This window comes from Chelmon rostratus, chromosome 18 (genome assembly GCF_017976325.1).
Source record: "Chelmon rostratus isolate fCheRos1 chromosome 18, fCheRos1.pri, whole genome shotgun sequence".
Lineage (NCBI taxonomy): Eukaryota > Metazoa > Chordata > Actinopteri > Chaetodontiformes > Chaetodontidae > Chelmon > Chelmon rostratus.
Window position 1 is genome coordinate 23,091,565 of NC_055675.1, and position 24,849 is coordinate 23,116,413.

The 24,849-nt window shown below is 43.3% G+C and overlaps 1 protein-coding gene across 3 annotated transcripts in view; it reads right to left on the bottom strand.

Moving 5' to 3' along the window:
• ncoa1 (nuclear receptor coactivator 1) overlaps positions 1-24,849 on the bottom strand; it is a 55,417-nt gene that overhangs the window by 8,920 nt on the left and 21,648 nt on the right. For all 3 annotated transcript variants that reach the window (XM_041959028.1, XM_041959029.1, XM_041959026.1), the window contains exons 3-11: positions 22,159-22,377; positions 10,574-10,679; positions 7,606-7,772; positions 6,187-6,293; positions 5,907-6,084; positions 3,613-3,792; positions 2,075-2,167; positions 1,612-1,752; positions 382-529 (exon numbers count right to left, since the gene is read on the bottom strand). In XM_041959028.1, the coding sequence (XP_041814962.1) occupies positions 382-529; positions 1,612-1,752; positions 2,075-2,167; positions 3,613-3,792; positions 5,907-6,084; positions 6,187-6,293; positions 7,606-7,772; positions 10,574-10,662 (1,103 nt within the window). In that variant the 5' untranslated portion in view covers positions 10,663-10,679; positions 22,159-22,377. The remainder of the gene's footprint in view (positions 1-381; positions 530-1,611; positions 1,753-2,074; positions 2,168-3,612; positions 3,793-5,906; positions 6,085-6,186; positions 6,294-7,605; positions 7,773-10,573; positions 10,680-22,158; positions 22,378-24,849) is intronic.

The window sequence follows — 24,849 nt, forward strand, 5'->3', positions numbered from 1 at the left end:
TCAGGTGTGTGTGTCACAGTGTGCGTCTGGTTTAAATGAAACACATCGCGATTTAGCTCAGTTTCAGATCATCATTCAGAAATCATTTATTATCTGATTCTTAATGAATCAAAACTTGAGCTGACATTTATGACCTGGATTCAGGAGGCGTTCACATGCACCAGTACACTGGTTTCTGTTATATCCAGACTTCTGGAACCAGGATATGGTGTTACCATGTGCAAAACATTACGAAGAAGCAGCATCATGAAGCAAAACGTTATTCTGTTAAAGTGAGATTTTATCGTGTCGCTGTGCTGCACAACAACTGTTTGATCATAATGTGCCGTTTGAGGACCTGGAAATCTGTGCGTTAGTGTGTGTACATGTCCAGCACAGTACCTGTCAATAGTGTGAATGCCCATAATGAAGGGCTGTACGTCAGGGTTGGGGGGGCAGCAGAACTTGCAGCGGGTCTGAGCGCTGAGCGGGGTGCCATCACTTAATGTGAAATGGTACAGCGGGCTGATGGCATTGCCGTGGGTCATCACTGTGGGATACACACACACACACGCATGCACGCACGCACGCACGCACGCACACACACACACATGCGCGCGCACACACCCACACACACACACACACACACACACACACACACACACACACACACACACAGAGGCTTAGAGAGCTCTCACTGAAAGGCTGAAATGATGCTTCAGCATCAAGATGTTGAAGTAGCTACACGATAAGTCACTGTCGTGCTGAGATAATCCACTCCTGCTCTGCCTTCCTTTTATCCTATCAGCTACATACATTCAATTTATATCGAGGATGAAAAAGGTTTGCACTTGAAACAGCTGACCCTCGAGAGGAACAGGTAGTTTTTGCAGACGATTGTGTCGGAAAGGATCCTTCAACGCTTCACCTCGGCTCCATCACACGGCTCAACCGTGGTTTGGATTCACTGGATCCAAATCTCTCAGGAAGTTTTTACCTCATGTGACCAACTTTAATATCAACTGGGCAGTTCAGCTTTTAGACTTTAAGGTGGACCAAGACGTGGTGACAGTTTGACGATACTGCTGGTTTTTAAAGTCGGAATACGACTGCTGCACTTCACTTCTCTGAGCTACACTGAAGCAGAACTGAAACAATTGAAACAAAGTCCATCAACGAAGAAATGACGAGAAAATATTTTGATTATTTCAAGCAACGCGGCCTGCTGCTTTCGTCTTTCCTCTATAATAGTAAGGCTATAGTATCGTGGTGTTTTGGTGTGTTGATCAGTTTGAAAAGCTGGACTGAATGTACCAAGCTGCAAACTTGGGCTGTAGGAAACTGTGGATGACTTTTTAAAAATATTTTCTGAAATGAATCAATGGATTCATTGATAGTTGCAGCCCAAGCCTGATGCACCTTCTCCTGCTTGCCTTTTCAATCGTTCCCGTGCTTTCTGCTGGATGTATCCACACATATAATAACTCTAACGGTGACGCGGGATTGGAATAAACCTCCCCTGAGTCTGAAAAGTTACTGAAATTCAGTATTCAAGTTATTCTATTACAACAGTATTGGGAGCCTGTCAATGATTTCTGGGAGTGAAGCTGAACAATCAATGGTGTAGCTCACCCTCATGCAGCAGCTTCTTAGCGTGGGAGGGCTCTTTGCCCTGCGGCTGAAAGAAAGCGTAGATGCACTTCCTGACCAGGTCCTCCCAGCCAGGCCGGCCCGTCGCTCGCAAAGCACTCGTTTCTATGGAGATGATCTTCCCTGGAGGGGACCACACACACGCGCGCACACACACAGATCAGATTTGAAAATCTGCAGTAGCCTCCACACATTCAGGGGTCACACTGTGACCCCTCATTAGAAATTCGAGTTGGAACATTTCCTAAAAGGCTTTTTTTGGCTGTACAAGTTTTCATAAATGCATCATATTCATGTAACATAATACAAGACAAGCGTACAACATCATGAAAGTGTCAAAAAGCTCAATAGACTTTCAGACTGTGACGACCGTGATACCTGTGTGTTTGTGGTTGTGTGTGTGTCTGTGTGTGTGTGTGTGTATGTGTGTGTGCGTGTGTGTTACCTGTGGGGTCCTGCTTCGTGATGAAAGACTCGGTGCTGAAAGGCTGAGTCCGAGGTATCCGACAGGCAATACAGATCAGGCAGCTCTGCAGGTCTGAAGAAAGAAAGGACACAAGTGGTGAGGGGTGTGTGTGTGTGTGTGTGTGTGTGTGTGTGTGTGTGTGTGTGTGTGTGCGCGCGCGTGCGTGTGTGTGGTTATGCCACAGAAACAAAAAGGTAACCGGCACAAAGGAAGGAAAGATGCGAGAGAACCGATGTGACTCGGCGGTGAAATTCGACAGAAGATAAACATGTGAGTGAATCCTGTCACATGATCAAGGTGGACTTCATCAGCTGATCTACACAAAACACCAGATTTCAATTTCTCTAATATCCCTCTCAGATACACGCAGATGGTAGAAAATATATGACGACCTGTCAAAACTCAAAAATCTGATCATCATTTTAGTTTCTCTTTACAAGTGAGACGTTATGACAGCCAATCAAAGCGTGACAATGGGCTGTCAATCATATTTGTGATGCAAACAATGGACGTTTGGAAAAGTAGGAAACTGCAAGGGGACAGTTTTTATCAACACGACTAAAAATAGCAGAGCTCAACAGCACAATAAACGCATCATCGAATTTCATCAAGAACTCCAAAAAATGAGAAACGTCCTGCAAGAATCCCAAACTTTCACTCACGAATAAAAAAGATAAAAAAGCCAAATCAGTTTTTTTTATTCCACTGGATTAAATCCTAACACAGCCCACATACTGTGCTCAGGAGAAACAGAAAAACAAGAATACAACAAGAATAAAAGTTTTCCTCAACTACACACGGTGAATTTTGCGCTCTAAATTTACTGTGAATTAAAAAACCAAATCTACCAAACAGAAAAATCTGTTCCGCATTTAAATGCTTCCCTCCACTCAGCATGGAACCAAAGTGAGACCGTTTCAATGATCACATGTGGAACATTTTGAATGATGAGTTTCAGTGATGCCAAACTCCTTTTTCCCACACAAACAAAAACGTAATCACCTTTTTAAAGTGTGATTCAGCAGCAGATACTCAGCTCAGTGACCACTTGAGAAGCTAGATTTAGGCGGATTTTAGCATTTTTATACTACATAAAACACATCCTGGCTTTGCAGAACCATAAGAACAAACCTTAGACCTCACAACAAACGGAACAGCAGGGTCACTTTTCATAATTCACTGCTGGTGAGAAAACTGAGGTCTGATCAAGCAGCCGTGTCGGGTTGGAGAAACAACAAAGCCATCACAATAAAAGACAAAAGACTGGCAAACAAATTGCAAACTAGTCACAGTAATGACACACTGGTCATTAAATATATTGTATTTCATGTAATAACAGTAATAAAGGCAAAATGAAGGTAGAAACCGACAGACAGCATTATTATATTTTAACAAGCTTTCACTGCTTAAATCATGTATTGATATTGGCTTTAACAGCTACAAGCTATTGACTGAGTGTCGGAAACGCCTGCAGACTGTGTGCACTCGTGTGTGTGTGTGTGTGTGTGTGCACGTACCCTCCCCCTCCTCCTGCACGGTCCGCGGTTGAGACACGGTGAAACACTGCATGATCTCGTACTGCTGCCGAGCCTCCGGATTTTCCGAATCCAGCTCGTCCGGCGGCCTCTTCAGCATGCGACAGTTGAAGGTGTGGCTGTTCCTTCGGCCAGGTTCCTGCGGCCACGGCACGCCGTTCACTGGACGGAGGGGAACGTAAAGGGAGAGTTTAGTATTGACGAGTGAAACTACGACGAACTGCAAGACTTCCCTCGGGAGGTTAAAGGTGGCCTGTGAGGCCGAGGAAGAGACGTCAACAGATTTGTGAGCAGAAAACTCCACAGGCCACCTTTAAGATACTCCAGTTTTAAACATACACTGTTTAATGCGACCTTTGCATAACTGCTGCAAATACACAAGAGCACGGTGAACACAGCTGACAGGTGTTATGTCATACATGACAACCCTGTTGTCTGTAACTTTAAAGAAGTTAGAATAAAACTCTGTTCACTCTGCAGACTGTTTCACTAAACTTGCAAGGTGCGATGTTCCCTTTTAGCTCATTTTGAACATATCACTACCGTATTTTCTGGACTATAAGCCACTAGTTTTTTCATAGGTTTTGAACCATGCGGCTCATACAAAGGTGCGGCTATTCTGTGGATTTTTCTTCCACCGCTAGGGGCGCTCTAACTGGAATTAGAATCAAAACTAGGACAAAATAAATGCAAAGAAGAATACGCTACTTCCAACTACCAACGCGTTCAGAGAGGCTGGACTGCTACGCGAAGAGAGCGGCGCACCTTCAGAGCCAACCACCGTGACACGGAGAGCGAGACTGATGGAGACAGACGTGACGAAGCGCTGCTGAGTTTGTTCAACTCCGACACTGAAGAAGACGACTTCGTGGGTTTCAGCGAAGATGGTTAAAGTGACGTGATTTCAAACACACACAGGGGAAATGAAGATAAATAAATACGGGTTATTTTCTCTTGGTTCTGTCCCGTTTTAATCAGCAAAGTTGCTGCCATGTTAAAAGACTGTTAGGAAAGGATCTTTTTAGGTACATACATGTACATTTACAGTTCAAAATCGCTCTGTACATGTAGTAAACATCTAATCTAACAACATAAATATCTGCGGCTTGCATATCTTTTTTTTAATTATTTTTTAAAAATAGAGCGGATGCAGCTTATATGCAGGTGCGGTTTATAGTCCAGAAAATACGGTAATTAAAACAAACATACTTGTGATCAATGCACGAGCTTGTGAAAGCGCCGGAGGATCCACAAAGTCATGCAGAGACAATAAATTGTGAAATGTATGTCTAAATGGCGTTTGACTGTAAAGCTTTATTTTCCAACACATTCCTGCCAAATCTCCCCTTGTCTCATTTCAAGTGTTGCTTCTCAAGACTGCTAGAAGAGCTTGGTGGTGGTTCATTCACAGTAATCCCTCCTGGCTCAAGATGAACGCAGCAGATGCTACACACGACATCATGAAGCATGAGCTCAGGATCTTCATTGTCATATGCACAACAGCTACAGTGAAGCGGTCGCTGTTCTCAGTTCTGTGCATTTTTCTACTTCTGCCCTATTGTTGTAATAGTTCACAGAACAAAGACGCCTAAAATCACAGCCAGATGTGCTGAGAGACACTCCTGCAAGAACAAACTGTGTGTTTAGTTTCTCGACGAGGTTTTGAGGATCTCTGTTTCCAAGGAGAAAGGAGCGCCGTAGCGGCTGGTACGAAATTAAAGGGGATTACAAGATGAACAGAAAATCCAAGTGTTCAACCTTGTCGTCGACTGCACTCTGTTATCTTTTGTCCTGACGCGACCTCCCTCAGGCCCCCTCCGTTTTCATTATAATCTCTCCTCAAGGTTGGAGCTAAAAATTAAAATAACATTAGTGCAGAAAGTCATTGTTTCACTCTTCCCTCGCTCCTCCGGCTCACCCACACATGCTCTCCGCTCTCTTTGCTTTCCCTCCCTCTTCTAGCACATTGTGCAGCTTCGTGTCGAGCACTTAAAACGGCGCTAATTCAAAATCTCCATAGTTCCTCATTCTGCTTTTATTCACAGCTCTTCATTTACTGCAGCGACGGCATTCTCCATCAATAAACCCACTTAATTATCTGTGCTGTAAACTGATTTTTCAGCCAAAACTCATCTCTTGGTTTTTACTGCCTTCTTAATGGGTTGCACTGGCGTTGAAACTGTCAGATCTGAAGAAATAATAGAAACAATAATAACCAGGCACCAGGGTTCGAAGTGTTAGACAGCAGCTGCATGCTGTCAGTCCGGCTCACTCACCCAGGCTTTTGGGCAGAAGATTGCGAACAAACTCATTGTGGTCTCCCACGTGGAGGATGCTGTACACACTGGAGGTCATCAGCTCCTCCTGGGCGTATCCAAGGTAACTCGTCACGTTCTCGGAAACAAAGACGATGCGGCCCTCCCGGTTGACGACGAAGAAGAACCCGTCGAGGGCCTGAATGAGCGAGACCAGATCATGAGTGTTAAAATCCCAGCAGCTGTGGTGGGGAGGAGGTGTGTGTGTGTGCGTGTGTGTGTGTGTGTGTGCTTCGCTCACCTCGAGCAGCATGGGCCCCAGCGCCTCCTTCTCCACCAGCCCCTGGCTGCTGGAGGTGATGTCGCTCTTCTGCACCTCATCATCTGGAGACAGAAGAGCTGCTTTCTCTGTAACGATGAAAACAATGAAATGACACGAAGGAATGAAAAGAACATATTTTACTGTCTCTCAAATTATGTGTCTCTTAATTTTGTCTCACCTTTGTTCGGCCTGACTGTTTGACTTTCTGTTGTTATACTCACTTCCTGCTTCGGCTTTGTCTGCCAAAGCACTTTGTAAAACTTTTTATATGCTATATAAATAAAGTTATTGTTATCATCATTCCAAAGAATGCCATTTATAACATGTATATAGATAAGTAAGAGAATAGTAGTAGATAAGAATCATGTGTTATGGATTTTGATCTGTTACAAAACCATAAAATCAGCTGAGATTCAATTAAAAACTGCTGCACGCTTTTGTTTGTCAGAATTTCTGCACCTCTTCATTTTTAAAAACACAAATATAAGAAAACAAGACATTCTGATCAGATATCTGTCCCTGAGCGAGGCAGAGTGTGCTCCACACAGAAACAATTTTTTTCATTTATTTCATACAATAACAGGAATTTTTTGTTTGACTCTAACAATAAAAAAATGTATTTAATCACTGACTAGAATTATCCAAGCAGCAACCACCTGAAAAATGAAGCCAGCGTGAAAAGTGTCAAAAACTGCAGTTCCTCAAATGACCACTTGAGGCTTTCTCCAAAAGTGAGTCAATCCCCATAGACCCCCATATTAAAAGCTCAACTTTACAGCAGAAATAAACATGTTTACAGCATGCTACAAAAAACAGTTTTGGTCTCTATAGCTAATTTGCCTGTTCATGACAACTGCATGGAGGCGATTCTCATATAACTCATTCGTTTACATTATATTAAGGCTTAAAGTTATGCATAATTCGGGGCGTGGCCAGTCTGAGCAACAGCTAGCTGCTGGGTTTCAGCATGGATTAGCCGGGAGTTTGGTGAAGTCTGCCAAGACGGCGAATATGTTTTAAACAGTCTATGGAACGACTGCGTCTCAGGTGTACGCCTCCGCTGACCAGTGAAGGCAGCAGTTAAGGTCAGTGTGGCCTTGACGTTTGACCTTTGACCACCAAAATTTAATTTTTCTCTTGAGAAGGATCAAAAACATTGGCAGTTCATCCTCGAGTCCAAGTGAATGTTTGCGGCAAATTTGAAAAAAATTCCCTCAAGACACATCGTGTTTACAAGAAAGGAACGCACATCCAGAAAACATAAAGCCTCCGACTGTCGACACCACAGAGGCAGAGGACATGTTTACGTAAGACTCCAGCGTGCAAATGTATGTGATAAAGCTTTTAACAAATTAGTCCTGTGTGTGCATGTGCATGCGTGTGTGTGCGCGCCCTCACCCTGCTCACGCCGTTTCATCTGCTGGATTTGGTCCACGGTGCTCTTGAGGATGTGGCACTTGTCGGGCTTGACGCTGAGGCCGGCAATGTCGCCCATGTTGGACGACAGCAGCTCCGCCAGCTCCTCGATGTAGCGGCACTCCAGCTCCCGTCTCCGCTTCTCCAGACTGCAGAGAAGAACACGGACACAGACACGCCGCCTTTTCTTCACAACGTTCTGCGACTTATTATCTCTTCCAATTTTGACCTTCTTCTGCTTATTTTCTCATTTAATCAATTCCTCCGTTATTCTATAAAATACTGTGAACATGTTCATCATCTTCAAGTTGTCCAAACCAAAAGAAAAATGAACAAATCTTCACAACTGAACAGCTACAAACATCAAAAATGGACTGAAACTAATTTATTATTATTAATTTTCTGTCAATTCATCTTTTCACCTATTTTAACCTTAAAATGACTTGATCACAGGAATTTGACATTTTAGAATTTCTATCAAAACAGATGAAAAAGCAAAATTAATTAAACAAATAGCATCATAAAAATGAAAAGATGCCAATAAAGAAAAGAAAAATGAAGATAATGACCTTCACCATTCACTTTAGCTAACAAGAGAAAAACAATCATCTTTTCTGATATCAAATCAAATGTGTTTTTTTTTTTACTTTGCATGAAAAGTAAAAGTTAATAATCTTCATGAGGAGTCTGACGTTTGGAATAAACCGTCCCTGACGGCAACATTTCGTGTTATTAACTAATAATATGAGGAAGTAATAAGAGGAAATTAGGAAGCTGGTGCGAGAGCGGAGGATGTGCTGAGACAAGAAGAGCTTTAATAATTCTCGTTGAGCAGGAGATCGTGCTGCGAGGAAGACGAGGAGGTGAAGAGTGAGTGATGCTGATTTTAGAAGGAACGCGAACTGTAGAATTTATCTTCGACGGGGATGAAATGATTAGCGATCGATCAGTTGATCAACATAATGTGAATATTTCTCAGTCTTCTGATGATCTTTTTGCTTTGGACTGTCGGTCTTCTAACGATGTGCTTCAGTTTGCACCTGCTCAGTGACAGCAGAGGATAATTAGCCACGGCGGCTAAACTGGCACAGTTATAGAAACGTTTAGAAATGTGCCCTTTTCATGTAACTTTAACCTGTTTAAATAGATAAAACTTTATCGGTAAACTAAACACACCGACACAGACACATCTGCAATAAACAGATGTGTCAGCTCTGCAGCTTTGCACATCTGTCAACTGCACTTAATCTGACGAAACAAGAAAAGCGTCTTTTTGAGCCTGTGATTCTAACTTGTTTGCCAATTGCTGACATTCTACAGTTAATTTAATTATATATACACTTTATATAACAGTCAAATAATCTGTAGATTAATAGATATTGGAAATAATCATGAGCTGATCTTTACTGGACTTCATTACTTCACATTAATGCATCTAAACTTCTGCTCTCTGATGAATGCGTAGAGGCGAACGACTGAGATTTTGTGGTTAAAGTGTTCAGCGTCAGAGTTCGGAACAGTAAGTAACATCACAATGTGCGATACGAGTTCAGAGGTTTCTCACGCAGCTGCTTCTCATATGTAAGCATGAAAGCTGCCATATATTAGGGAGTCAAACTTAAACAAACCATTGAAAAAGCAACTTCAATCCGCCCGCAGCTCTCGCCTCTTCGGGCCGTCTGCAGCTCCAGTTTCAATAACATACTTCCAACCCGACGAGTTACAGCAAGGTATGTGGCAAACATGAAAAAAGGAATGTGTGTATATGTGAGAGTGAGACGACAACAGCAAAAGTAGGTCAGTGCATTGGCCGGCCAGAACACACAGGCGTGGTGGCCGAGGGAGGGAGGGAGGGAGGGAGGGGGAGGACGCTGCTGTGTGAATGCGCAGGTCAGTGGCTGCTGTAGAAACGCTAGCTGGGCTCTTACATCAGCTATAACACACACACACACACACACACACACACACACACACACACACACACACACACACACACACACACACACACACACACACACACACACACACACACACACACCTTCCCCTAACCTAAAGCTCTAAGGCTCTCAGGCTCTAAACTGCGATTGGCTTTTCTTTTTCTTCTCCTCTTTTATTCGCCCTGCAAATACACAGGCTTTCCCCACAGAGGAGAACACTCAAAAGGCCCCTCGGAGCCTCCACCCCGCTCAAACAACAGGGGACTGACATGCCTTCGAGAGCCACAACCTCTGCAAACACGCGTCATCTTCACAGTCGCCGAGCAGCTCGTCTGCGCTCTGACGTTTGTGAGGGTGAATTAATGTGAGGAGAGACGTGACAAGTCTGTATTTACATCCACAAAACGTTTTCATTCAGTAATCTGCCTCTGCTCGTCACTCAGGGGCATCGCACTGTTCAACACTAATCAGATGATGCTGACGTGTTTCAGGCCTGCAGCTAACGTTTCTTTTCATTATCAATTAACCTGCAGATCATTTTCTCCATTAGCAGATCATTCATTTAGTCTCTAAATGTCACAAAAAAGTGAATTTATGATAAAAAACAGCAGTAAATCCTCACTTTTGAGACGGTAACACACGGGAATGTTTGGTATTTTCTCTTGAGAAGGATCAAAAACATTGGCAGCTAATTTTCTCTCAATCAATGACTCGACTGATCGTTTCAGCTTTAATGTCTTAAAAGAAAATGATCGGCTGAACAGGCCGCTGTTTGGACTACTCAGATAAATATATTAACAAGACAAACTGTGATTATTCCCTTGTTTGGGTGTATAAATATAAATGATTTTACCGTTAATGCACTTTACATGTTTTGCTTGTTAGAAGGAACAATGACCACGTGACATCAAAGCAGGGAGTCTGTGTTGATTCAACGGTTAGCCGAGCCGGTGCCGACACTCTTTGCTTTCTACAGCATCTTTGTGCCTGGTGGGGTGATGTCTTGTCTTTACCTTTGCCCTGATGTGTCGCATGGTGAGCCCTTCCTCTTGCGAGGCTCTGGCGTGGCAGGGTCCAGGGGGTTTTCCCCGACTGCACTCATTTTCAGCTTCAACTGACCTGCAGAGGAAGAACGCAGGTTAAAGCAAGAAAGGTTATGAACAAAACCAACAGTCAAAGCCCACAGCTCGACCTTTCAGCCCGATGTTTGTCGCGGGATAAGCAGCTCCTGGAACCCGAACCCTGTCATCAACAAATTCAACCCAGTAATTAATCTTTGGCTACCTGCAGCTGCCACAATCATACAGTTATCATGATCGCATTTTATTTATCAGTTTGGGTTCAGGATGTGAAAGCAACAAACAAACAACCACATAAACGTGTATAAAATAATGATTGACTGATTGATTGTTGGGAAAATGTGTACGCAACCTCACAAAGACCTTAATATACAGCTGTTCAAAGAATTCGAGATGATTGTTCATGAGGTTAAAACCCGACAGTCACTGCAGCAGCAGCAGCAATAAACAGTTTATCTCGGTTATAACTCGGAACTGCAAAAACACATCAAGGTGCAAGTGAATGCATCACAACACCTGAGGTGACGAAGAGCAGAAAATAAATGTCATGTACGATGTGTGATGCTGCTTTATGATTTAATGTCAATCCACTGGAGGAAGACACTGTATTTAAGTATTAACACTGGAATGTTTATTGACATTTATTCACAGCTGATTGAGAGAAGAGAGTGCATCAAAGCAAAAGGTGGCTACCTCCAACAATCTGAAAAATAAAACGTATTCTGGTCTGTTTTTGTTTACTACATAATTCCACGTGTTCCTTCATAGTTTTGAAAAAATAAAATAAAAAACGCTGAGTGAGTAGGTGTATTCACACTTTTGCCTGGTAGTGTGTATGGAGAGAAGAGTTAAACTTTGTATTTGGATGAAAACAGACACTGAAAGTAACATGCAGTAAATTCCAGCGCAGCCTGTGCCATGACAACAGCTCTGCAACAAACCCTCCTGCTGGAGCCGAGAGACTCCGTCACGTTTCTCGACGCTGCAGTTTGCGCTGATATTGTTGTCGACTGCATCATATTGAAAAGCCTCCCGAACGCTTTGTCTTCCGTGTTGTCTGACATTCCTCATCATCCTCCCTTAATGGACTTATGCCTGTTCTTTATCTGCAAAGTCGACAGTCTGCATCGCTCTCGCTGCATCAGGAGGGTAACCACGGCAACAGGAAACGCTGCAATATTTGATGAAGCGCATTGTGCACAGAGGATAGTTAACAGGGTTCCTGCATGATCCATTAAGCCAAATATTAAAGTGAAAATCCTTTTAATGGAATCAGAAATTAAATTTAAGACTAATTTATTGATGCAAATCCACACAATCCTGCACAAAGCAGCACAGGTTATGGATTTCTGTCATGTTTAGCTAAGAGACAGAGACAGAAAAGCCTTATTTTAAGGAGTTAGAGACATCTGTAAGTAACACATCATGACAGGAAGGCAAAAATGCAGATATGACAAAAGATGGATTCAACTCTCTTAATCTATAAAACCACATCTACGAGGTAGTATCCACAGAAAAATCTCTTAATCTGTATCAGACAATCTAGAGACACACAAAACGTTAAATCCGTGGACAACCCACAGAAAACAAGCCGCCATTGTCACAGCGTTGGGTGCCGCCGCGAGGCCACGCCGCTCACAGGACGCTAATCCTTCCTGACTAGCCTCGTTTACATTTCACCTCAAATCACCCCTCTCCTCCTCGGCCCTCCTTGTGTTGCTCACACGCTGCACTTAAAAAAGATCCATCCGCCACAGCGAGGGATGAGAACACTGCTGCACATTAGCACTCGATGAAAACACAAAAAAAGAGCGTACTTTCTGAGAGGCCGTGGGATCCACATGTGCTTAAACAACAGCTGAAACTGTCAGTGTCATTATGTCAAATTATTACCTGAGAAGCCAGATTTATCCAAACAGGCTCTGCACAAACAACCTGCATCACAAATTCCAAGAAACAGGACCGGGCCGTGCTCTGTGTGTGTGTGTGTGTGTGTGTGTGTGTGTGTGTGTGTGTGTGTGTGTGTGTGTGTGTGTGTGTTCAGGCCGTGTGCACCCACAGAAGTGATTCAGTCAACTGCAGCCTGGACTTGGTAACAATCGGCATCACTTCACTTTGCTGAGTATAAACACGCTTTTACCAAGTGTTGCAGCGACTGACAAACATTTACATCATCAATTAATTCCCAATTTTATTCTTTTTGAATTAATTGCTTAGAAATTAGAACAAAAAAAGAATATCATTCACAAGCTCCCAAAGCACATGTTGACGTATTCAAACAGAAATAAAATATCAATGAACACAGAAACAAGACAGAAGACAGAAAATACTCACATCTGAGAAACTGACACAGATAATTTGGGGTATTTTTACTTGAAAAAATGCTGATAATCGATTCATTGATGGACTAATATTTCCTGCTCTGATGCAAAGGGACAGCAGCTGTCAGCAGAGGAGAGCGGCTCCATCTTTCCAGAATGACCCTGCCGTCATAATCCTGTTCACTTATGATGTAAACGAGTTCAGATTATGCCCGTGTATTCCTGGAAATAGGTTAATGGGAAATTATTGATGTAAGAGAGCATAAGATTGTATTTATATTTCATGAGACAGCAGGCAACATCGACGGCGAGCGCTGCGCTCCGACCCCGCACGGATGATTTTATTTCTACATGCAAACCCACGAACACGCTCCAACTGCGTTCACACTGAGAAAACACGCCTGACGATCCGTCCTCCTCCCGAGCGAAGCCGCGGGGGGAAACCTGGCTGAAGTGTGTGCTGTTGACAAGCTCGACAGGCGCACACGACAAGCATCAACAGCCGTCGTGTTTCTGGGCTTTCCCTCCATTGTGATTACGTTTCATGAACAGTTCTGCCCAGCTGGTGAGTGTTTATGATTGAGGCAACGACGTGAAGAACGTGCACGATGGGGCGAACCTGATGAACCCGCTAGCTGCAGTCTACCACACTGAGACAGACGAGGCGCTTGGAATCAGTCAGAATAGAGTAACGCTTCATTTACAGCAGCTTAATCTAATGCAGGGATGTCAAAGTCAAAATACACAGAGGGCCAAAGAACAGATTTGCTACAAGCCGAGGGCCGGACTGGTTCAATGTTTATTAAAACATATTTTAATAATTGCACATAGCCTATTAAACTAAGATCTAACACAATGTATATTATTTAATGATTAAATGAACAATCCAATATTCTTTTTTGGCTCTGTCAGTAATTTCAAGTGTAAACATTTTTCAACAGGCAAGTTGAGTTCAACTGAAAAATAAATCTAAATAAATTAAATAAATTAAAATACGAAATTCTATAGGACACAGACAAAACAATACTTTCCTTTTTGGGGGGTGGGTAACTGAAAGTTAGTTATCTGTTCTGGCTGCTGATGAATAATGAAGCCGAGGCCCGTTTGCCGCGTTGCAGTGAGTTCGCGGGCTACCGTTGCATTGTGGGGAATGTAGTATTGGTGCGTGCAAAACACCAGCGGGCGGCTGCGGCCAGTTCTAATACTAATCAAATATCATCCGGGGGGCCGCATATAAATCATTTGCGGGCCGCATCCGGCCCGCAGGCCTTGACTTTGACATATGTGATCTAATGCATCAAAAGGGAAACCACTGTTTAACGCTAATTCTGGACTTTCATCCCGACTTTCTTCTGAGTGTAATTGTAAGAACTTCACATGTGAGGAACTTCTCTGCTGCATCCTGCTGTGGAATGCGTTACATAATGTGTTACATAATGTTTTCTAGCAGAAATATTGATGAAGATTGATTATATTTACTGTAATACGACACGTTGGCCGCCCTTTCACCCCGCTCACATCTCATGCTTCTTGGGTGGATCGGACGGTTGCTGGACGTCACGAAAAGACAGACAGAAGAAGTCTGAGACACATTCTCGCCACATGTTGGAGAGGTGTGAATGCAACTGTCTCTGCAGGACATCATCAGTTGGTGGAAACAGCCACTCACTGCGGCTTTCTTCATCCATCCATCGTCTGCCTCCTCTGTCCTTGGGATGACAGCAGCTGTAGCTACAGTCAAACTACACTGATGGAGCCGTTTGTGCTCCATCTTATTATAGCAAGGAGGAAAACCAGCTCCCGTGATCTCTGCACATACGATCAAACACAAGGTGCACCAAGCTGATCCCCGATCAGTTCACCCGATGAATGGTGTGTGTGGGCGAGAGCAGCGCGAGCCGTGAAGCTAATAAAACTGTCATCAGTAGTTCTTTATATGAGTCACTCATTTGCCCAGGTTAGGTTATGGACAGGTGTTAGCTAATGCTGGCTATTTTAATTGTTGATTTTTCACAAGATCAATACATTTCGTATTGTTTGGTCTAGAAAATGTCAATCAGCATTTCCCAAAGCTCAAGATAACATCCTTAAAAGTCTTGGTTTTGTTTTTTATTCAGTTCACTGTCAGAGAGGAAACCAGAATCAGGAGAACTTTGACCAAAGCGCTCAAACCGATTAATTTAATAGTCGACCAGTAATCAATAAATCCGCTTATCGCTTCAACTCCGCTGTTATTATTATAACTAAACTGCTGAAGTGTTAAAGTTCCTTCTTCTGGGCTTTCTGGCAGTTACCAAACAGCTTCAGGTGCATTAGTTTGTAACCCGGGAACACAAAGACCGATTGTGACCAACACAGACGCAGAAATGTGGCCGAGCGTGAACCAAAGTGCCTTAAATCTCATCTGGAGTTTATCCCAAACACTCGTCAATGACTGTAAATGTGGCCTTTGCTCAACTTTGCAGACTTATATTTACCCACATGTTCGCTTGTAACTGCTGTCCGACACTCGTTCTATGAAACTATTTCTGCATTTTCTCTCCAAATTAACTGTGATATAATAACAGTGATGTTCAGACATTCACCTCCACCTGCGTCTGCTCTCCTTCTCTAATCAAATCTCAATCATTCAATCCCTCAGAACCTTTGTTTGTGGTTGCAGGTGTGTTTCTGTGTTCTTAAATGGATTTACACCCCAGCTTCTTTTCTGAGAAGCAGAAAACATGATTTCATTGATGTGGCTAATGCTGCATTATTAACCGTCGTCAAGACTGTTCGCACATCTTGTTATCATGACAAGCAGGTGTGTCAACAAAAGCAAAGGTAAAGGTGAGTGAGGCGGAAACATTATTGCAAGAGTTTTAGTTTTAGTTAAGGTCGACAAATGTGTCACAGGCTGCAAATCTACTGTGCACAAAGAGGCTCTGTGATGAATTTGTAGTACTGAAGCGTCCGATGACGAATCACTGACCAGAGTTTGTGTTCAGATTGTGATAAAAAGCTGCTAAAAACAAAGACAACACCTGAACCATCAGGATTAAATGCTTTAACTACTGCCGCCACATCACAAAACTTCACAACGACTCACATGAAATAAACTTCCTTCAGTTTGAGCAAACCGTAAACGTCCATCGTTTAACGAGGACAGGTACGCTGCCTCCAGTCTGCACCTGTCGTACCGACATACAGAGGGCAGCACAACAAAAGCAGCACGGGCCCCAATCTCAGAACACAATGCCAGTAATCCCACAGGTTAAAAACATGAACATAACGGCACGTCCACTGATCTGCATGCACGTGCGTCCAATCTTTTCAACTCAGTTTAGTTTGCATCTTTGTGCCTTTTTGCATTAAAACCTTTCCAGTGAATTTTGACTCCTGTATATTCTGAATGTTAGAATGTGACAGTGAATTATTATTCTGATCTAATGTTCCCAGTTTGTTTGCTCGAGTTTATGACTTGTGATTCAATGTTTGCATTTTGTTGAGGCAGCTGTGTTGTTTTACACCAGAATTTTAACTCCAGACTTATTTGTTTCTGCACTTAAAAGGTTAAAAGATGTAATTCCTATTCATTTCAATGACTTTTTTTTACCAAGCTGCTTGTGCACAACAATTACTATTTTAATAATAATAATAATGAGTATATCTGTATGTATATACAGATATACTCATTATGTATATCTGTGTGTTTGTTACAGGATGACTGCAGTCTCTTCCACGCAGTGAGAAATTCAGTTAATTAATCAAACGCTGGGAGCAGATCGATATCTAAATATCTAAATTCAAGTATGAGAATCAGATCGGAACTGAAAAACAAAGCGGATCGAGCATCATCAGTGGTACAAACCTGAACCTACTGACTAATACTGCATCGTGATGACAAAGTCAGTTCCATTACAGGAAATTAAAACACTCAAATGACGAACTTCCCACACACACACACACACACACACACACATATATATAAAATGAGTTTTCTACAGCACGACTCACATAACTTTCTGTTTTCTGTGTGTACCAAACGAAGCACAGCTCAGCGTTCATCTGTACATGCACCCAGTTAGTTTGTTTAAACATGAAGCTCAATAACAGCCTCCTCTGATAAACCGATGCCCTTAAATGATCCCTTCGAGCTGCCGTTCAAGAGGCACATGTGTTTTAAAGACAGCCTTCACAGCATCCGGTTACACGTGACCGATCGATCGTAATTAGAAGTGTTCCAGCTGCAGAGCGCAGCCTCGGTCACACTTCCACACACACGAGAAACGCGTGAAAGCAAATCCACACACCTGTAGACCAGGTCAGCCTCCCGCACCTTGTGACCTCACCCCCCTCTCTCTGTGACGTACGGTGGAGCCTTCAGCCGCCAAAGAGGAAGAAGAAAAAGCAGCAGCGGCGGCGACAGCACAGCAGAGCCAGACCGCTGATGAAGACAACCCAGAGCCTCCACGGGCTCTCCATCACAGCCGGCTCCGTGTCTCTGGGTTCGTCTCTTTCCTCTCAACGCTCCCTCCTCCTTCGGCTTCTCATTCCACGAGCTTCGCCGATCACTTCACACACATGTAGACACACACACACACTCAACAGTGGCAATGTATGGCTCGCAGTGTGGGGAGCGAGGAAGAGTCCACCAGGTGAAGAGTGGGGAGTTACAGATGAGGATTACCAGCAGAGAGGTGGAGGGAGGGAGGAGCAGAGGCGGGAGAATGTCCGTCGAGTGGACATACAAGCTTTCACTAGTTTCCATTCTCATTATTCAGACTTCTTTGAGAACGCACATCATTTTGTACATCCCGGTGTGAACATGAAACACAGAGCAAATCGTTTCCTAGACGACTGCTCGAGCTGCACTTCTCAGAGTTCGTATCTTGGTCCTGATGCAAACTAAAACTGTTTGAGTCAAACGTCCAAAAGCCGCGACGTTGATCCGTTTTCACAAAAATGATTTATAACACTGAAAATCTGAGGAATGTCATGACCGGTGGGAACCCTTCAGAGTGGAGCATGTAAAGACAACAACAGACTAACAGCTGATTTTTGGGAATTTAAATTGTTATTTAATGCTGTACTCGCTAATATAATGTAAGAAGCTCAGAATTTGAACAAAGATAAAACAACAATTATTCCCTGCATAATGTCTTCACACTGCTTATGCAGAGCGTGACCACCCCTCTCTGCTGCACCGACTTGGTACAGCCCATGAGAAGCTGCTCAGTCACTGTTGCTAAGGCCCACCCTCTTGAATATAGGACATGACCAGAGAACGTATACAGCTTGAGTGTATCGGGGCCACGGTGCACCCCCTGACTGCTGGATGATATTTCATACCTGTTGACATGCAGACAGGTGGGAGTTTGCACGCCATCATCATTGTTAGGGTGCAGCTTCACTGCAGGCCAGATAGCAGGTGTGATCAAGCAGCAGCAGTGGGAATCTGACCTCATGAGGTCAGACTGAGGGTCAGTTTACTCATCATCTAATCAATCAAACACTGATTCTGCCATTAGTCTGCCGTTAAAAACGTACTGCAGCCAGGCGCCTAACAAAATGTGTCTCCACAGATCTAAATGTCAGCGATCAGCTAAATTAAGTGAACAATTCTTATCAAACTGTTGTCTGATTGTTATTTATCTGTCATGCTGCGTCTCATACTTGTAGCCGGTCACGTGCAGCAATCTGACATTTCATGACCTTCAGTTTTGCAGTGATTGAATTTGCTTAATTTTAGAGACTGATGCAATATTACATCCCCAAACATAATATTAGCCCGTCTGCATGCATAATTCATCCAAACCAAATGAATCAAGTTGTATTTGGGGAGGTTTTCTCCGAGAGGCAAGAGGGTTTTTGGCTTCAGCAGTGAACAGGGTCTACCAGCTGAAATGAAGTCTCAGTTTTAAATTATTGAACTGTTTTAACATGGTTTCTTAGAGAAATCAGGACAGCGCAGATGGGGTTACATTTCCCTCTTCCGTGTATTTTGCCAGAGGAGGAAAAAACACCCACACTAGCAGAACATACAGGTGCAGCCATGTGCTCGCAGGGCGTTTGAGGCACATCAGAGGAACATTTCCACCTTTCCTCGATCAGAATCAACGCATGCAGAGATTCACCGCTGCAGCATTTTCACACACAACGCTACGACCAAATCCCGCACAGCACGTTGACACAGACATCACCGAACGTCACCAAATCAGAGGCTCCGTTCCATTCAGAACAAAACGAATCAGCTCGAAAGCAACTAGACCAAGATAAATATCCACAGCGGTCACGTTTCATGTTCTGCACCTGCCTCACCTCAACATGTCAGCGCTCATGTTGTGTGTTAATGCAGTCAGAGCAGATGGATTCGGAAGTCTGCAGTCTGGACAAAGGAAATCATAAAAAGCAATATCGTAACGTGTTAATCCATTAGGTTTTAAAATACCTGCCCAAAAAAAGAAAAAATTCCATCATAATTACACATGCAACTAATAACTATCTCGATTATGGACAAATTATCTTCTTAATTAATTACTTGCTCCATAAAATATTAGAAAGTAATAAAAATGCGAGTCACAATTCCCTAAAGACTGACGAGACCAACAATCTAAAACCCAAAGATATTCAATAAAACATCAGGCAGCAAGTTCTCATATTTAAGAGGCTGGAACATGAGAATATTTGGCATTTTTGCTTGAAAGGATTATTAATTTAACAATTATCATCACAGTCGCCGATTAGTTTTCTGTTGAACAACTAATGGATGAATCGTTTCAGAGTCCAGGCTTTCATCTTCTGACCAACCAAACCTAAATATTTATCTCATTTACTATCATACAAACCAGTGATTATTCTCATTGTGAGAGCTGGAAGCACCATCTGTGCTGTCCCTCTAACTAACAAGTTTAAGGCCTCTGAACTTTTCTTGCTGTCAATCTAGAAACTAGCAGCCGTGTGGAAAATGTGAAGAAGTCCATGGAACGCCCATGGAAACGGGTCCGGGGTAATGCATACAGATTTGTGGTAAATGGTTTTAAACATGCAGAAACGCTGCTGTGGTCCTTTAAGAGTCCCTGCTTCTCAGCTGAATACCCTGTCAAGTTCCAGTCCATTGTTTCCCACCATCTGCGTACACCCAGATCCAGGATGTTTACCAAGAGTAAGAAATAACCTTGGACTGCACACAGCCCCATGCACACGACGACAGCTCGCCCGACTCCTTGGTGTATAGAATGCACAGTGAAAAGCAGCGTGCAGCGGTGAGTTACAGCTGGTGGACTGCTGCCCACACTCAGTTTTCCCATCTGTGGAGCAATGGGAGCAGAAACGTGAGATCGACTCTGAGTTACATGAGGAAAATGTGCCTTACAGGTCACAAAATATGTAAAATATACATACAGCATATATACGTTATACATACAATACATACAGTTTTAGAGCTGCAACAATGAAAGGATTTGTTGTCAAATATTAAATTAATCTGCAACTATTTTGATAACTGATTCATCTTTTTTAAGGGGAAAATTCGGTGATTCCAGTGAGTATTTTCTGGTTTCTTCGCTCCTGTATGACAGCAAACTCAACATCTTCTGGTTGTGGACAAAACAAACATTTGAGGACGTCATCCCGGGCTTTGGGAAACACTGTTTGACCTTCGTCACCATTTTCTGACATTTTACAGGCCAAACAACGAACCGATTAATTGAGAAAACAATCGGTTTACATGTATCTCCACATCAGGGGAGTAGAACGGTGAATGTTTCTCCAGATGAATGCATGACGTCGTCGATCAGACACGACTTTCTCAGTCCCGATGTGTCTCGTGGCTCACCTAATTCTTCACAGAGCATTTCCAACTCGAGCACGTTCACCGGCAGACTGATAACTCCACATGGATATTCATCATTTATTGAACTCCACTGGTCTCTGTGTAATTTGGAGTGCGACCGTGTGTGTCCTCGCTTCAACTCGCGAAGCGCTCAGGGAGGCCGAGTCCGACACGCTGGGATGTTCAGAGCCTCGCAGCCAAATCTCAGAGCGCACAGCTCGAGGGACGAATGCAGAGAGGACAGCGAGAGAGGGCTATTATCTTTCTTCACTGTCTCGCTTAACCGTTAATTTAGTCTGAACTAACTGGTCTTCAAAATTAAACTGACAGGCTGTTAAGCCTGTGTTGAGACAGTAAAGTCTATTACAGACTATAAATTCAGTCTATTATGCAGCCTGTTTCACGTATGTCTTGCCTCCAGTCATCTTCACTCATCGTTTCGGTATCATCACAATTGACAGCATTCAAAGTTTTATCATCTCTTTTGCTCTTCACATAATTTGCTCAGTAAAACACATAAAGGGCTGAAATAATGGCCGGCAGTAAAACACAACAGGCCAATAAAACGCATGCAGAGTTCACACTGCATTTACACCACAAACCAATCCAGCTGAACGGTTGTGATGTCATTTCTTCTCTAACGATGACGACACCTGTGACTTCACTCAGTCTGTTCACTTTCATTCATCTTCAGACCTCCTACCAGCTGCCTTTTGGATTAGTCATGACAGGAATCTTTGCAGAGACCGACGAAATAAAATACTCTGCTAAAACAAGCACCTAATTAAGCAATTAGATGATCTATAGAAGTTAGATTTCATCAAGGATAAAAAAAAAAAGAATATTTGCTTGTTCGAGCCCATCAGGTGTGAACTTTAGCAACTTGCTTTTATTCAAATGGAAATCGAATATTTTTGGGGTTCTAAATTTTATACAACGATGAATTTGATGATGTTATCTCGAGATATCAGGACTTGGAATTGCTGTTTTTCACTATTCACATAATTTGTTGACAAAATAATTAATCTACAAAATAATCAAGAGAATAATAGATAATGAAAACAACATCCAGGCACATGTCTGCACATCAAGTCCATGAATCATTTTCAGCTCAATACAGCAAAATAACCAGCTCATGCTCCTCTTGCTTTACTTCACTGACCTCTGTTCACCTTCATCACCATCAGGCTTCAAACACGGCCTTAAGCCTTCGTAAAAGCGTGTATTAATAAAGCCAATAAAGGAACCTGATGAGAATATTCCTGGTTCTACCAGACAAGGACCCAAAACACACAACAGGCAGTGAACTGCAGTCCTGTATTCACCTGTGACTTCAAGCTGAGATGTACTGCAGCACTTGAGCCGACCAGCCACATTTTACTTACTTGATCTAGGGCTCCAGCGGGTGAGTCATGTGGTGGCTGTGGTGGCCTCTTCCAGGGCTCAGAGCAAAGATAAAGGGAGGAAGGGGAGGCTGGGGGTGAGATCGGCGGCAGGCGAGCAGCTTGGGGTCGAGATGATGGAGCGGTGGTGGTGGGGTTATGGCTCCACGGCCGCTCTGTCACATGGCACCATCCCAGGTGCAGGGAGAAGCCTGCAGGCCTCTGAGGAAAGAGATGAGAAACACTTTAAGTATGCAATGCCGTAGATGTTTCAGCTGTTGTACAAAGCATGCTGTACTGACAAGAGTTCATTTGTCATGAGTGAAACATTAGACTTTTAGGACTTCATGTGCAAGACAACTGAAGGATAATGAGGAGCTACACCACGTGCAGGCTGTCATCATCCAAAAAACAGAGGTTATCCCAAACAGCAACAGACTGTCAGTGCTACGCACTTTAAATAAGAGGAGCACAGACATCCACTTTAATAATCAGCCTCAGCACAGTCAGAGCAGCGGGTCTGCACACTGATTCATCTGCTCCTGATGTGTGTGTTTCTTAACAAGACATCAGCTTGATAACCGCAGACAGCTGGCTAGTTAGCTACGCAGCAGGTAGGGACAGACTGAACACAGCAAAATCTGCACGCTGTTCCGTCCACGTCCGTGGCTTCACCTCTCATAATCACAGTCAACAAACACAAACACAAGCCGAGAGCACGCACTGGTGTGCAGAGTGTTTTATCCGTTAAAGTCAATACGAGATAACCAGAGTCACAACAGTCCTGTAAACTGGGGCAAAGATACATGACTTCATGCAGCCAGTGCAGCCGAATGTAATCTGTTACCTTTTGACTAAATGTGACCTTTTGTGCACATCGTAATACTTGATTATAAATGTGCAGATATTTCACACATCATGCAAAAATGCAAATTTGAATTCATCAATTTAACTCGATATATTACCCAGCCCTACATCCACCATCTGCGCGTGCATTAAGCATCTAAGAGCATCGTCTAGAGGGCCATTACATGCACAGAGACATGATATCTTAGTGAAAGTGACACACGTCTTTGAGTGGGTGACACCTGTTGTAACCAGCGACTGTGGCTCCAGCATGGTCACCAACAGAAGGTCCAGTCAAACAAGCACCATCAAGCACTGCGCTACGATTGTGTCATGACATTAACCTGCAACTGACCTGAACTCAAAGGGGTCTGAAACTCAGTTAGAGCTAGCAGGAACATCAATAAGCACACAAAGGTCATCTTATAGTTCCCTGTGGTTGCTGTACAAATGGCAATAAAACTGGAAATTGAAGAACTTGAACTTGGAAATACAAACATTATAACAAATGGTTCCCTGGTCTCCTTTCAGTAATCAACCTGATTTGTGAAAGCGTCTGAAGTCTCTGAAGTCAGATGACACACGGTTGACCTGTGCAACAGTCGATCAGTCCGTGAAGCAGTAAGAGCTGCTCACAGTGGTGATGAAGCAGACTGTGCACATCCAACGCAGTGCTGAATCAATCCGCAGCTAAAGAGGAGGAAGTGCTCTGATTTTAGATGTTAGAGTTTGTTTACTTGTTGTGTTGGCAACTACATGGCACAAATAAAAAAAGCCCCAAACGCCCCAGCTGATGAAGTGTTCCTGCTAATCCAGCTGCTTTCAGAGGTCTCGAGCTCTGTCGGGGCACCGCTGTTGCCTCTGGTCATGAAATCATCAAAAACCTGCAGTTCACCAGCTTTGCGAGGATATATCAGCTTTTTAAATGACAAGCTGACTCTTCTCTGGATTTCATCAGATGACGTATTTCTCAATCTAATTCACACCTCGTGTGAACTAGAAGATGAGTTAAGACCTGAGTTACACCGGTCTGTCCAAAAGTCACGTATGGTTCTGTTCAGCGACGAGCTCTCTCGCTTTTTAAGCCGCCACGCTTGATCAAAACTAGAGCCGGGAATTTTCTTTCAGCGAGAAAAAGACAAAAAAAGAGAAAGTAAAAGAGAGCTGACGAACAGCAGATTGGTGTGGAGACACCGTCGGCGGGTGTGTGCTGAACACACATCTGGAAATGGACCTGCTCTTCACCTGCACCTCTTCCACACCTTCAACTCCACTCTTGCAACTAAGGGGCCTGTTTAAAAGTCCTCGCCTTTGAAGGCAAGGACATACGAAGAGGGTCTTATCCACTCTGCTGGCAGCAAAGACACATGCACCTTTTAAGGTTCCAGATATGATCACAGAGGAGGTGATGCATTTTATCATTCCATTTAGATTCCATTAAAATATCTGACAAACCACGTCCTTTGATGATGTCAAGCATTCAACCACACAGTTTTATCAGAGACAATAAAAGCTGCATCCACACAATCCTTGATTTCTTTACACTTCAGAGGAAGCTCCAGCTGTCCTTCACCAAGTTTGGCCCAACTGCAGCCTCAGCTTCGGGTTGTTATGGAACAGCATGACCGTCTTTATTCCTCAACTATCAAAGCATGTAAATACGTACAAGGACTACGTGACAAATAGTGCCGATGTGGAAAGGTCAACCGGCTTATACCAGCACGTGTTAGCAGGTAGAAGGCCAACGAGAGTCCAGGTCTGGTCTTTTTTAATATAATCAAGCAACGCTTTCAGCTTTAACAAGTCAGTGCATCACCAGTCTGTGCATCACCTGTCAGTGCATCACCT